The following is a 14045-nucleotide window of genomic DNA, read 5'->3' on the forward strand; positions in this document are numbered from 1 at the left end:
TGTGGCGCTAGTTGACGTCAGTTGCTACAATCAGGGACGTCAGGTGGCTGGGCGTGCTTTATTTTGCCTATTGCATTAGTGACTAGTTTGCCGAGAAATATGAATGAAAAATTATAATATTCAAATGAATCAATCATCAAAGAAAGGAAAAGGTCGACATTTCACGGTGGATTCCACAAAAAAACGACTTGAGCTCTATTTTTTACGAGCTGGCAACAATGGTTTCGAGAAGTTCGAACGGAGCTCCTCCTTCCTCCTAACCGTCACAATTTCGAAAATATGTACGTTCGTTACTGCACATTCAGTCTTGGTTAGATGAGTCGAGAGGAAGATTCATATGAATAGATCGAAAAGATTTAACGGACTTCTAGCGAGTCCCGGTTGCTGTTAGCCCCCCACGTTTTCCTCATTTATTATAGGGGCATTTTTAAAATAGATTTTTTAAATTGCAAACTACGACGTCATGGCTTCCCACTTCGACCAGGAAAATCAACTTCCTTCGACACAAGCAGCTTCTACACGCTTTGGTTTGCGCAAAGACGGTCAACCAAAATCGGGTCTTTCGATCGTCAATTCCAATGCAGCCAACACTAAGAAGGCATCTCAATTGCAAGGCAAAAAGGTAATGATACAAAGCTCACATGAGCTTAGTTTTTCTAATAGTTATTAGTTTGCTGACTGCTTTGTGTTTGGTTGTGCTTAGGCACCAGCATTTACTGTGTTTGATGAGAATGCTACTGACCACACTGATAAAGCCAATAAGGGACAGAATTGTTGGAACCCAATTCCACCAGTTAATGTGAAGCAACAACCTTTTGCTGAAACAAAGCAAGGATTCTCTGTTTTCTGTGATGGAGAATCGTCCAAGCCTACTAGGCATGCTCTGGCTCCAATTTCACAAATCCTTGAAGATTCAGCATGTAGTTTCATTTCTATGAATACAAGCTTACATCAGCTAGACTATGTTCTGCAACACAAGGAGGAATCATCAAAAGATGCATTCAAAATCCAAGTAAGTGTCTTGGCTAGCCATGTGTTGGGCTGTTTATCTAAAGGTCTTGGCTGCAGGATCATTTGAGTCCTATGGTGATTGATGAATTGGCTCTTGAAGACAACAAACCCTGTGCCACATTTACTGAGTTGAATCGTCACCTGGAATCTGCCCTGCCTGAAGTTTACCTGAAGGATATCTACACATATCTAAGGAATTGTGAGGTAGGTTTGGTTTTCTATCATGCTTCTATGGAGTTTTTTTTCTTCTTTTTCTCAAGTTGATTGTTTTTTTATAGGAACGCCATAGACCCAAACCCCATTACATGCGTAAGCAGTCTGACATTACTCCCGGTATGCGTGCCATTTTGATCGATTGGCTTGTTGAGGTAGCTGAAGAGTACAAAATTCACAACGAGACCCTCTTTCTTGCCGTCTCCTTCATCGACCGATTTCTCTCGCACATGTCTGTTTTGCGTGGAAAATTGCAATTGGTTGGAACTGCTGCTATGTTTATTGCATCGTAAGAGTATCTGTGGCAATTAGCACACAGTTGAAGGCTAATGATTCATTCTATTCCAGTAAATACGAAGAAATCTACCCTCCAGAGGTTGGTGAATTCGTTTACATCACCGATGATACATACACCAAGAAGCAAGTTTTGCGTATGGAGCACTTAATATTGAAAGTGTTGGCATTTGAACTGGCTGTACCGACATCAAATTATTTCCTACAACGTTACATTCAGTTGTCACGTTCCAGCGAGACTTGTCTTCACTTGGCATCGGTAATGTTTTTGTGTGTAGACAAGGGATTAAAGGTCATGTCTCATTTGTGGCCTTGCACTCAATAGTACCTGTGCGAATTGACATTGATGGAGACGGAACCATACTTGCACCATTTGCCCTCGGTTGTAGCCGCTTCTTGCGTAGCCCTGGCGAGACTTGCCTGCGGCAACGAAATATGGCCATCACACATGCACACTTCTACCGGTTACTCCCTCGAGCATTTGATTCCTTGTATCAAGGATCTCCACGCCTCTTGGTCGCAAGCCCCAACGAATCCTCAACAAGCTATTCGTGAGAAGTACAAGGCCGAAAAGTAAGTTTGAAATCTTTAATTATATGGGTTAGAATCTTAAACATAAAATTTTGTTTAGGAGACACGTGGTTTCCCTCACAACCCCGCCACCAATTTCGACACTTGAACTGGCGCAGTTTTAACGAAAAACACTGACCTTCTCATAATATTTATAGTATGAAATTTACTTGTTCTTCCCTTATTTCCCAAAAAGGACGTTGTACATAACACCTCATCGATATCTCGACCTTCGATCGTTTCCTTTTTCGCCATTCCGGTCAGTCCGGCTTTTAAGCATTTTTTTACATTTTTTCCGAAATTTCGAGAAAAAAATTTTTACCAAAAAAAAAATAACAATTGAAAGAATAAGAAACGCATCGTAGTTAGAACTACGAATTTTTCCGGATCCTGTGAATCGTATCACTGTCATAAATTTGAATTTTTGTACAAAAAAAAAATCCTAAGTGTGCTGCTAGATTTAATACATGACCTTGTCAAAACAATTGTATTTGTCCAGACTTCAATTTCCCATCACTTACCAAATATATTAATTTTAAAAAAGTAATATTCGTAACTAGTTCGCTTGTGTTAGGTTGTTACTGATGTACTGCTTGACAACTATGCGCCAATCAGTAACATGCTCCAAACTGTTGCGATCTCCGACGATAGACATTTGTGAACTAAGCGGAGCAGGACGAACAACCCCCAACGCATTGGACTCTGCAACAAAAAAAGATTCAGGTATGTTATCAGTGTGGAATTTAGCCTTAAATTTGGGTAATAACACAGTTTCTGTTGTAGTAGGAATGAATACCTCGATGTCCAACTTTAGTTTTGTGCTGGAACTTTCTTAGCCAGCTTTTGTTATTGCCTGCCGACGGTGGGACATTGTCTAACCAGTCGTGCATGATCATCCGCATTCTCGTGGACGACTGAGGATTGTTAAGAAACAAGCATCAGGATATTAGTTCGCCTTTGGAATTCGTGCGGTGAGCATGCTTCACACAAAAGATTTTTGTGTGATACCTTGTTTTCTCGATAGTTGCCACAGGTAACTTATCCACGAAGTGAAAAGATTGAGGGGAGACGGAGTTGCTGCCGTACGATGCATAGCTCGAACCAATTTAGCCAGTCCGAATTTCCATTCTACGTCCGATTGAGCCTTTAAAATTCTAAATGTTTTCAGTCCAGAAAAACTTCACTTAATGATCGGTTGTACCTGTATTCTTTGATAGGTATCGCTCATCATAGCGATGAGCATGTTGATAAGTACAACAGTGGTGACCAGCATGTAGAATCCAAAAACTATTTTGTAGAAAAAAAGCGTCCATTCGGGCTGAGCAGTTTCCATCCTCAAATCAGCCGGTTGTGTCAGACCAAACAGTGCAAAGAAGAGCAATTGGAATGTGTCCAACGGTGTTACCACAACTGATGAGTGAGAGAAGAAATAAAAACGCCATTATTTATTGTAAGTCTGGTTTGATATGTTAATATTCTTAATATTTACCTCCCGAATTCAAACCACCTGTTATTGTTTTGGCCGTGATGGGTGTGATATCCCTCGCCCAAAATGGTTGGTTGAGTGCAGCTACGTGCTACAATTATTTGCAAATTCATTGCATTAAAAGCCAGTCAATATCAGCCAAATATTGGAAATTAAAAGTACCATTGTAAACCCGAACATGAAGATGGCCAAAATGATGAGAAAACGACAAGCGTCAACCATCAGGTTACCTAGTCAATTAACACAAAATTTAAGCTAATAATTTTTACTCTAAAAGTTTAACTAGGAACGAACCGATAATGATAGCCCATGGACCGAACAGGTAGTGAAAAGAGAGGAAATCGAGCAAGAGCATACAACAAAGGAGGACAGCGACGGCTAGCAGTTGATTCCGGAAGAAAAGAGCGACGGTCCAGTGCTCCGGTTTCAATAGAAATGCTACGGCGTGGATCAAAATAGCAATGGCGCTTATGAAAAGGACAGCGATCCTTAACCAACCCAATCCGCCTCTGTCTCGTGGTGTGGCAAGTTCTGCTAGTAGAACGCCCGACAGCCAAACGAGTAGAAGCCATTCGTACCAACTAGAAAGAAAATTCAATGAGAAAAGCAGCAGACAACAAAATGGCGAAGACCGACGTGAAAATTCGTACCAAGGAAGCAGAGATGTTCGTAAAACAGGACAAATTGGCAGAGTACTTGTCAAAATCAGGAGTGTCATCAAATAGATGTGAGAGGTCAAGTATGCCATGAATCTGTTTGAAAAGAATTGTAATTTATTGGTAGTTATTCTATTCATTTAGTTTAGTGAATTTACCTGATGACGGGAATCTTGTCGTATCGATGTCCGAGTGGAAGACACAAGCAAAGCCAAACAGGTGGTAAAACGACGCAACATAAGAAAAGCAATAGAAGTTTCCATGGTGCCCATTGTAATCCTCCTAACCAAACTTCCTAAAACAAAACACAAACATTGATTTGCTGCAACATTATATCTTTATTTCTGTTAAACTGACTTGTAGGTAACGCTGGACAGCTGGATGTGAAATGACTTCTTTCTGTTCTTGCTCAACGAGAATATCTAACAACGGCATTTGCCTTCTGTCCTGGGCAGTCAGCAGACGAGCAGCACCTTCCAATGCTGAAGCCAAGGCCAGCAATTCAGTGGCCATCGATTCACAATGTTTTGCTGCTTCTAGCAAATCCTTTGACCTCTCTTTTTCCTGCAGTCGGGACGTGCTGGTAGAAAACGTGGTAACAATTTCATTGTATCAATTTTACCTTGACAGACAATGTCGCTAAAATGTGGGATAATTTTGCAGCAACGTCCACTGGAGCAGGTGATTCCAGGATGAATTCACACAGTGGCAAATTGTTGTTATTTTTACCACAAACCATCAGATTATAGACGAACTAAATTTGTGCAACAGTTGAAGGTTATTTATCAATATTTCTCTGATTGAATTCAACTTACTTTGCGATCTTCCATTAATCCGTAGGCATCGTGTTCTCGTTTCAGAAGTAAAGTCAAGACAGACGTGTGGCCTTCTGAAGCTGCATACCATAAAGCAATCCGCCCATTATCATTGCAACTACGCGGAGTGGCTCCGCTATCCAGCAATAGTTGAACCATAGCTAAATGTCCAGCACGAGCAGCTAGATGAAGAGCTGTCCATCCAGCCTTTAAAAAAAAGGAAATTCCATTCACGTTCGTCACAGTTGCCCCACCAAAAACGTTACCTTGTCTGCAGCATTAACATCAGCTCCTTGACCGAGAAGAAGCTCAACTATCCGACCATGACCGTGAGCTGCCGCCACATGAAGAGGCGATCGTCCGTGTCCGTCTGGAGTGGTTAAGAGTCCAGTGGAACGACTAAGTAATAAACCAGCAACTGCTCCGTGACCACCTCGACACGCCAAGTGTAAAGCCGTGAAACCCTGTTACAACAGATTTTTTTTACAATGTCGTGATTTCTCACGTACAAAAAAAAAAAGTGGATAATTTATTGCACGTTTTGGGCTGATGGCTGGTCCACCGTGACACCGGCAGAGTTGAGAAGGAGACGGACAACATTCTCATCACCAGAATAGGATGCTAAATGTAATGGAGTCAGACCGGCCTCTCCGTCCAGTTCACGCAGCACTCCCGAGCCAGATAAACTTGTCGGTGCTTCTGATCGTACACCGGCTGGAACGTAAGTCAACATTTCTCTGACAATTTCTGTAATGAAAAAACGAAGACGTGATGCGGCATTCAAACTGTAATGTTTTGAAGGTGAATTCTCACCAGATTGGCCGTAACAAGCAGCGACGTGTAAAGAATTCAATCCTGTTCGTCGACTAGCGTAGCTGAGCGTGTCGGGACTTGCGTCCCGTAACACATCAATAACTACATTGTGCCCGTTCTTGGCTGCTAATTGAATTGCCGTAAAACCAGCCTTTGACAGATAGGGGAAATTAAGAAAAATTTGATGTTTAATCTCATCATCACAAGTACTTTATTCTCATCCTGTGGCAATGCTCCAGCTTCAAGAAGTATCTTAACAACATCTGCGTGTCCACCTTCAGCTGCTAGATGTAGTGGAGTCGATTCACTTGTCCTATTTCGAGAAGCCGTCACGATGGATAGATCAAATTTCATCAATTGTTGAAGCACGTCCACCGAGCCTTGCATTGCCGCGATGTGGGCACAAGTGTTACCATCCTGGATGAAACAATTTCTCGAAATGAAATCTTTTTCAAGATGTTTCAGCAGATTTACCTTATTGGCTGCTAATACCAAAGCTGGCTGATGTTTTAAGAACAACCTTACCACTTCGGAATGGTTTTGCTGGGCAGCCAAATGGATTGCTTTACGGCCCAACTCATCAGCTGCGCTCGTTTCAGCTCCCAGTTCCACTAAGAGGCTGCACACATCCAATTGTCCAGCTCCAGCAGCTAACTGAAGTGCTGTTTCCTTCCGCTAAACAAAAGAGGATTAATTTCTTAATCGTTTCGATAAACAGAAGGATATGATCGTGTTACCAATGTCAAGGCATCAATGGTCGCGTGATGAACAGTAACCAAAGAATGGACCAATTCAGTGTAGCCTTTAAGGGAAGCCAAGTGAATGGGTGTCAATCCGACACGTGATTTGCTGTTAACGAATGCGTTATGAGCCAGAAGAGCATCGCAAACAGCTCCGTGACCCGATTCAGATGCTAAATGTAAAGCAGACATTCCATCGTTGTCAAACACGTCAACCCGAGCCTATAATACGACAGGTAATAACACTGTCATTTACCATGTTAACGATGTAATGTATTTTCTTTTACCTGGTTTTGTAGGAAAAGGAGAACACATTGAAGATGGCCGTTCTTTGCTGCCAGCTGTAAAGGTGATCGTCCCAGTACATTTTGTTTGTTGACTACTCGCTGTAAATCCGTCGGTCGAATACTGGCCAGTAAGGCTACAAGGACAGGTACGTTACCCTGGGAAGCGCAGTAGTGCAGTGGGTTTTCTTTGGTCTTTTTAGAATAGAAAATGATTTTTAAAATAATATTCCAAACCAATTTAATGTGGTTTTTTTTGTGTTAAACCTGAAAGGTATCAAGGCCAACATCCCCTCCAGCCTGGAGCAAAAACTGGGCAATATCACGGTCAGGATATTTCCCTTTTGCATTTGAGGTACGAGGCTGACTGCTGGCTGCGTGTAAACAACTTTCACCTAAAGTGTTGCGAGTATTGACGTAAGTGGCAGCCGATCCCGATCCCGCTTGAACGTGCTCTAATAATAACTGGACGACGGAAAGAGTGCCTGGATGCGATGTACCACAAGCTACTTGCAGAGGCGTTTCTCCGTTATCATTCACTAGTAAAGGATCTGCTCCATCGGCAAGAAGGAGACGAACTACTCCAAAATGCCCTTCACTCGCTGCTACGTGAAGTGGCCGCACTCCATCCGCTCGGTTGATGTTGGCATTGCAACCTGATTTGAGTAGCATTTGAACACATTTTTCACCTCCTTCAGTCACCCTTGCTGCTATGTGTAAAGGCGTTTCCTGCAACGGTCCAGCTATTCAAACCGTAACATTTGAATGACAAGTCGATTTGAATAGGATTTAAAGAGAATTTCGTTTTACCTCGAATGTGAACTTGAGCTCCATATCCCAACAAAGTCTCCACAACATTAGCCTTGCCGGCCTGGACAGCAACATGAAGTGCGGTGTAATTATCCTGTTAAAAATCAATGGAATTTGTTTTGGTATTTTAATATTTCTTTATCAGTTTTTTTTGTTTTTTTGTGATGATTAATTTTACATTTGTGGTAGCGTCCACTTGTTCGCCTTTTAACAAAAGAGTTTGAATGACTCCCACGTGGCCCTTCCGCGCAGCGATGTGGATACTCCGTGCTCCACTCTTTAACCGATCGTTAATTATTGATTTGATTCAACTTCATTTGATTAGCTTTGTTAAAAAAATATTCGGAACACACCTTGTTAGGCATGTGAAGTGGAACTCCCTTTTTCAGCAACATCAGAGCTGTCTCCGGATGTCCATGGAATGAAGCTACGTGCAGTAAAGTACTGCCATCTTTCGTTCGATCCAGACAGGATGCCCGGAATTTTTCCGTCAGGATCTCTACCACAGTTGTTTTGCCCCTTTCAGCCGCTATGAGCACCGGTGTCCGATCTGTTTCGGGTTCACACCTGAACGTTTTCTCTACAGGTAAATATGAATTTTGAATTATTATACCTTCGTTATCGGAAATGTTGGGATTGGCGTGAAGCATGTGAAGATATTTGACAATGTTTTCATCACCATCTGCTGCCGCAATATGTAAGGCAGTTTGCCCGTCCGCCTTTGTAATCATTCATTAATTCCATCATCAGATTAATGTTTTAAAATTACTAGGGACATACGTTGACAGCGTCGACGGGACTGCCTTGATCGTTCAAAATCCGGAGAAGTTCAATATCGCGACGTCTTGTGGCTGCGTGAAAGGCATTTTCCATTTTCGGCCCAAAGGTGGCTTTCACCTGGAAGTCGCCATTCATGTTGAGCAACTCTTTAGTCACGTGCATGTTGCCTATTTCTACGGCGATATGCAACGGTAAATATCCTTCCTACATATCCGTCATCATTTTTTAAAATGTAAATAATTAAATGGTAATTTTTTTTGTTCTTCGACAGCCAAGTCACGATCACGCACTGTATCTCTAGCCAGACGGAAGTCTTTAGCTCCTGAAGCTAGTAGCATTTTAGCGACAGATGCACCCGATCCGCCTGTTCTTGACGCCACCAAATGAAGCACGTTCTGTTCTCGAGGCTTTTATTTTTTTGAAGAATCGTGAACGATCAGGAAATATGAAGGATGTTAAGAAATTGAATGACTTACCCCGGCTGGAATAGTGATATCAGCTTTACGTGAAAGTAAGTTCTTTATGACATCCTCTCTCGAAAATAAGACAGCCAAGTGAAACGCGTTATAATTATCCTGCAGATATATGTCCATAAACAAAAAGTAGTTTAGAAATTTAAGGAGAAAATGAGTTTTGTGCAGGTGAGACAATTGCAAAAGTCCCAACTCGGCGCTAACATTCCGAAAGATCGCGTGCGCACAACATTTTGCTTCTATTTCCGTGTGTCGGCATCCGTAATAATGGATGAGGGTTGTATTGTGTCACGCGCCGTGTAGTTTATATTTTTCTCCAGAAAAAAGAAAACAAAAAAATTCTTAAGGTCGCTGGCCGGAAGGGTACATGTATATACGTAGATAGCGCATATCGCTATTTATTTATAAACAGTTTACACGTTCCAGGATTGTTTTTTCCAACGCTATTTCCTTTGTTTGATAACGGTCAGCAACGGTAGTTTTTCTTTTCGAAACCTTTTTATTTTCTTGGTTTTGTTTGATCGATATTATTTAGAGATGACAGGTATGTTGGGAGCCATAAAATATGATCATCACCTGTTGACGTGAATGGTTATAGTTCTGTTGTCACGCTACACCAGAACACTTTATAACTCGCGTCGCAATCCAATTTAACACAAAAGTAAATGGAAACTAAAATTTAAAAAAAAAAAAAGAGAAAATTACTTTGTTCACTGTAGTCAAATCGCAGCCGAGTTCCATCATTCGTTCCATTAAAGAGATCCGGTTGTCTTTAACGGCGTACATCAAGGGCGTGTAACCGGTAAACTAATAAAAGGGTGTAGCCAAAGAAAAAGGGTGTGAATAAAAAAAAAAAAAAAAAAACGAAATCACTTTGGAAAGTAAAGCCAAAAAGAAAACCTCGTCTTGGATTCCGGCTAGAGGGGCAATCGATTCCGGGGAATTTTTGTTGGCTGCAACTGTTTGTTCTAGCGTTTTCATGGCTTGTTCTAAACCACCCCATTCGTTTTTAGACGCTAACCAAAGAATCTTTTTCTTGGCTGAATCAATCATCCGTTTGCCTGTTGTTTTATTCCCGAGACTGGATGAATCACCAGCTGATAGGAACGAATCTCCCTGACCAGTTTCTGGTGTCTGGTCACGACTTTTGGGCTTTGGACTGGTATTCCTTTCCATCGACTGTTCACCTCTTTTACTCCGGATGGAAGACGTTCTGCTGATACTTCCAGCGCCATTATTTGTCCGACCTAACAAAGGGCTATCCATACCGTCTGGAACAACGGGGGGCGAATCCTGATCAGAACTGCTGTGCGGAGTTGATCCTCGGACCGTTTTGGAATTTTCTCTGGACAAAAGAGCCGTCACAGGTCCACGTTTCTTGTCCGATTTAAAACCTCCAGCCTTAAGATCCATAAAAAAAAAAAAAAAATGTTCTGGATCCGTAGACAACGATGGACAATTCCAGGAACGATACAACTGGTCGACTGGTCAAAAAGCTACTGGACTCAAACATAAAGGTACGTTATGTATACATCTCTGTCCGGGGGCTGGAATTGGGAAAGGAGGAGACACTAACAAACCCTCAACGCCTAGCGTTCCGCCACAACCCAAAGAACGCATGACCAAGGAAACGATCCTTATTATACGTATTTTTACACGCTCACGAGTAGCCTCCCCACCTTTGATTTCCCTTCACAAAAGCCATTTCTCTTTTCCACCGTTTTATTCGTATCAAGGCGATGCATTTGTGAAATCAAGGACCTCGGCAATGGACATTTTTACAATGGTGCATTTTGATCAATCGATTTATATACAAGCCTTAGGTCGTTGGAGACACACATGTTTGTGTGTTTCTCGTACGCTCTTTGTGTTAGCCGCTGACCACTGGCCATTGTGTTTCGGCGTTATATTTACGATGTATTACTTGGTTAAAATTGATCGAAAGCGAAATGATTTTGTAGGAGCGACATTGGCGGTTTTTAGTCTATTTAAAAAGAAAAGTTCTCTGCTCATGACCCACATTTTTCCCCCCTCCGTAAGTATATATCGAGTGCAAAGCCGTCAGCCGGAATGATGAGCGTGGAATTGAAGTGCTTCTTCGTAAAAATCGGTGCGGTACAACCTTGACTTCGCCCGCTAGAGTGTTACATTAACGATTTGTTTAGAGTAACAAAAAAAAAAAGAACAATAAAGTTCACAAAATTACAAACAATTGCAAAAGCCTTTTTTTTTGTGCTTTGTCTCTCTGCATGATAAAGTTTCTGCGAAATCGTAATACCGTACAGGTTCTCTTTGTAAACGTCTGTTTATAAATTCTCGCTCCCCGACGACCTGCTATCCGAATTTTATTGCGCCGCATTGCTGGCCGCTGATCTTAACGACGGGAGGGGAAAAAAAAAAAAGTTGGCATCGGCTCCTGCGGGAGTGCCGATGGAAGTGAACGATATCAACAGATCCCCTAGTCGACAAACAATACTTTTCTACTTGAAAAAAAAAAAAATGATTTATTTTCGTCTGACCATGCAGACAATTTTAACTTGAATTGTTCGAAAGGATTGGCTTCATTTTTGGACAGTTGCACGATAAAAACGGTGATCGTCAATTGTTTTGACATGCGCTTTTCCCTCGATTTGAAAATTGTGTTGATTTCTCAAAACATTTTAGATACATGTATATACATAATATCGAGGGAGAAAAAGGCGTATATCTATGTAGGTTAACCTTCTACTTTAATGTATACATACATTTTTGAGGGTGTTACACGCTGTGTATATACAAGGCTTCGTTGTTTACACCCTGGTGCTAGCGGTAAGGAAAGGGCAGACGTCCAGGAACTGCTGGCAAGACGGAATAAGAACAACAGTTTCACCTTTCCTACGATCCACGAGTTACGCAATGCGCTGTGTCTGTAGTTTTAAGCCATTGGGAGTGGCTCCTCGTGCGGGATCACTTTCGCCGTATCCTAGACGGCTAGCTGTCACGACAGGAAGAAGGTACCCTATTTAATTTTTATTTCTAATCAAAAATGTTGAAGCTTGGATGACAGATGGATTTTTGCTTGTTTGTAGCCAATGCGGTTATAATAGTCGTCGGTTTCTTTCCTTTTTTTTTTCTTGGATTGCTGTTTGTAAAGAATGCCTTTCTTTTTTTTTTTCCGGTGGTAGAATTACGGTCCACGAGACTGCCATATATTTTTATGGTCGCCATTGAGTCTAGAACGACTTTTGAAAAGTGCTTGCGTCACGAACATATCCCACCACAAGTTATAATCCTCTCATTTTACAATCACCATAGAGAGCTTGGATTTTGAAACTCAGTTGTGTTTTTCACCCAATAGATGGCTTCAATGTGTAGTTGTTTAGAGATTTCGTAGCGCTAAAGTCATTCTAAAGTGCTGGAGATAGAAAGATGAGATGCTATTTATGTCCAGTCCATCGACACTGAGAAATGCCATCACTTTCAAGGTCCTAATGTCTTCTTTTAATCAATAAACATGTTTTAAGAACGACGCATTTTTCAGAGAATAGCCACCCTCTCGTGTTTGTGAAGGACGTCAACCGATTTCGCTGAATAGTACACAGGTATGCCATAACACAGGAATTTAGCATAACCATGGGAATTATGGAATGTAGTATAGAACAGTCTTATCAACATTTAACTGTATCCCAACTAACGAGCAATTTCGACCTTGGACGGGAATCATTGCTTATGAATTATTGGCTTGTGATTGGAAATCGAATGTTTTTTCAGGCGTATCGTCGATTGCAGGAGAAACAGATATTTCCCCCATAACGATAAAATTCGTAGCTCCAGCACAACTTTTTCCTCACAAGTCCATTTATCTCTAAGATTCTCTATGTTGAGACACTTCACATTCGGGACCCATGACGTTCCAGACCATTAGCGGAAAGAAAAATCCATTCCTGACAGTAGCAAATAATTCTTGTTATGAACGAGATTTTTCGTGAGTGAATCGCCTTCTCCTTGAGTTTGTTTTGAGTAGACGAATTCGATCAAGTTTAAAATAGCCATGCTTTTCATGTGAAAGTTTTCACATGATGCACCAGCCATGAATTTACATTTCCTTGCAATTTCGTCCACCTGATTGAACTCGAACTTTCCATTTTCATCCATTTTGAGCGATGCCAAGAAATTGCAGAGTCTTAGGTTTGTAATTTTGCCGACTGAAACGTCAAATGAATCGATAGGGATGTGATTCTTGAATCACTGCAAATTCAAGTTGCAAAAGTATTTTCTGCATGTGAGATCTGTTGAGACAGTTTTCCTCTTACGATTAGACTACCTTGATTTTGTTTGAAGTAGTCACTCGGGGGTTGAAAATACAAACAGGATGGTGCATGATTATCAAACGACGAGATAAATGATGAGGACTTAATTTCCTCCTCACAGTTTTTTGCTCAGCGCAAAACGAGTAGGTAGCCATGTTGATTGCTTCTGGAAATTTATCTGCTGACAACTGTTTCTTTCGTTTGATGAATGTGTGTGCAGTTTAACTTTTTGCTTTTTGCTAGCTTTTATCTGTGGTGCGTGATGCAGAAAGAAGAATCCAATGTTTTACGAGAAAACCTCCTGATGGCCTAAAATTGATTGAACAACCTGAACAGTCATTTCGTTTGCGGGAAAATCAATACTATAGTCCTTTACGGGAAACTATAGACGTTCTTATGAAATTTTCCATAATAAATTCTTGTTTTTTTACTTGAAAAATTATGTGTCTTTAATGATCTACAGGGATTTTCCATTACTGCCCGGATTCAATCAAGTGGTGCAAGTTGTAAAGCTTTTAACAGTGGTCTGGCGCCGAATCGCACGAGGTACTTAATACTTGCACGTTCTTGAATTAATGGCCGAAGCAAGCCAAATTGCGGTTGGCCATTGAATTACGCAATTAAAGGTTTGAGAGAGGGTTCCTTTCGGTGATGGATTTGAGCTGCCATTCAAAACGAAAAAAAAAATTATGGTGCGTACTACATTCAATGAAGGCAAAGTCCTGAATTTACCTCATCCAACTGGTGATAATGGACAGCCAAGTAAGTATTTACTATTCATCTAAAGTCCAACATCAAGAGTGAAAAAGAA

The 14045-nt window shown here is 41.2% G+C and overlaps 2 protein-coding genes across 2 annotated transcripts; one reads left to right on the forward strand and one right to left on the reverse strand.

Moving 5' to 3' along the window:
* The first annotated feature begins 288 nt into the window (after window positions 1–288).
* Window positions 289–2573, forward strand: LOC116919971 (G2/mitotic-specific cyclin-A). Its single transcript, XM_032926011.2, has 7 exons — window positions 289–622; window positions 704–1012; window positions 1069–1215; window positions 1290–1513; window positions 1573–1777; window positions 1844–2091; window positions 2150–2573. The coding sequence occupies exons 1-7, from the start codon at window positions 464–466 to the stop codon at window positions 2211–2213; spliced, it is 1356 nt and encodes a 451-aa protein (XP_032781902.2). The 5' UTR covers window positions 289–463; the 3' UTR covers window positions 2214–2573.
* On the reverse strand, window positions 2561–10616 carry LOC116919970 (serine/threonine-protein phosphatase 6 regulatory ankyrin repeat subunit A). The gene is given in 30 exon segments (XM_045172464.1): window positions 2561–2790; window positions 2885–2955; window positions 2957–3002; window positions 3097–3232; window positions 3290–3498; window positions 3578–3665; window positions 3737–3804; window positions 3869–4155; window positions 4225–4326; window positions 4389–4525; window positions 4588–4794; window positions 4853–4984; window positions 5046–5252; window positions 5312–5509; window positions 5584–5792; window positions 5859–6009; window positions 6069–6275; window positions 6333–6533; window positions 6596–6820; window positions 6886–7077; window positions 7150–7625; window positions 7693–7786; window positions 7871–7969; window positions 8046–8242; window positions 8306–8411; window positions 8473–8676; window positions 8763–8879; window positions 8949–9047; window positions 9651–9752; window positions 9846–10616. Coding segments are annotated over 30 exon segments (5226 nt in total). The 5' UTR covers window positions 10359–10616; the 3' UTR covers window positions 2561–2644.
* Window positions 10617–14045: the final 3429 nt, after the last annotated feature.

This window comes from Daphnia magna, linkage group LG4 (assembly GCF_020631705.1).
Source record: "Daphnia magna isolate NIES linkage group LG4, ASM2063170v1.1, whole genome shotgun sequence".
Classification (NCBI taxonomy): domain Eukaryota; kingdom Metazoa; phylum Arthropoda; class Branchiopoda; order Diplostraca; family Daphniidae; genus Daphnia; species Daphnia magna.

Coding starts and splice junctions, on each gene's coding strand:
- LOC116919971 (XM_032926011.2), top strand. CDS start 464: ATGGCTTCCCACTTCGACCAGGAAAATCAACTTCCTTCGACACAAGCA. Junction 1,514..1,572: donor GCTGCTATGTTTATTGCATC/GTAAGAGTATCT, acceptor ATTCTATTCCAG/TAAATACGAAGAAATCTACC. Junction 1,778..1,843: donor CTTGTCTTCACTTGGCATCG/GTAATGTTTTTG, acceptor TGCACTCAATAG/TACCTGTGCGAATTGACATT.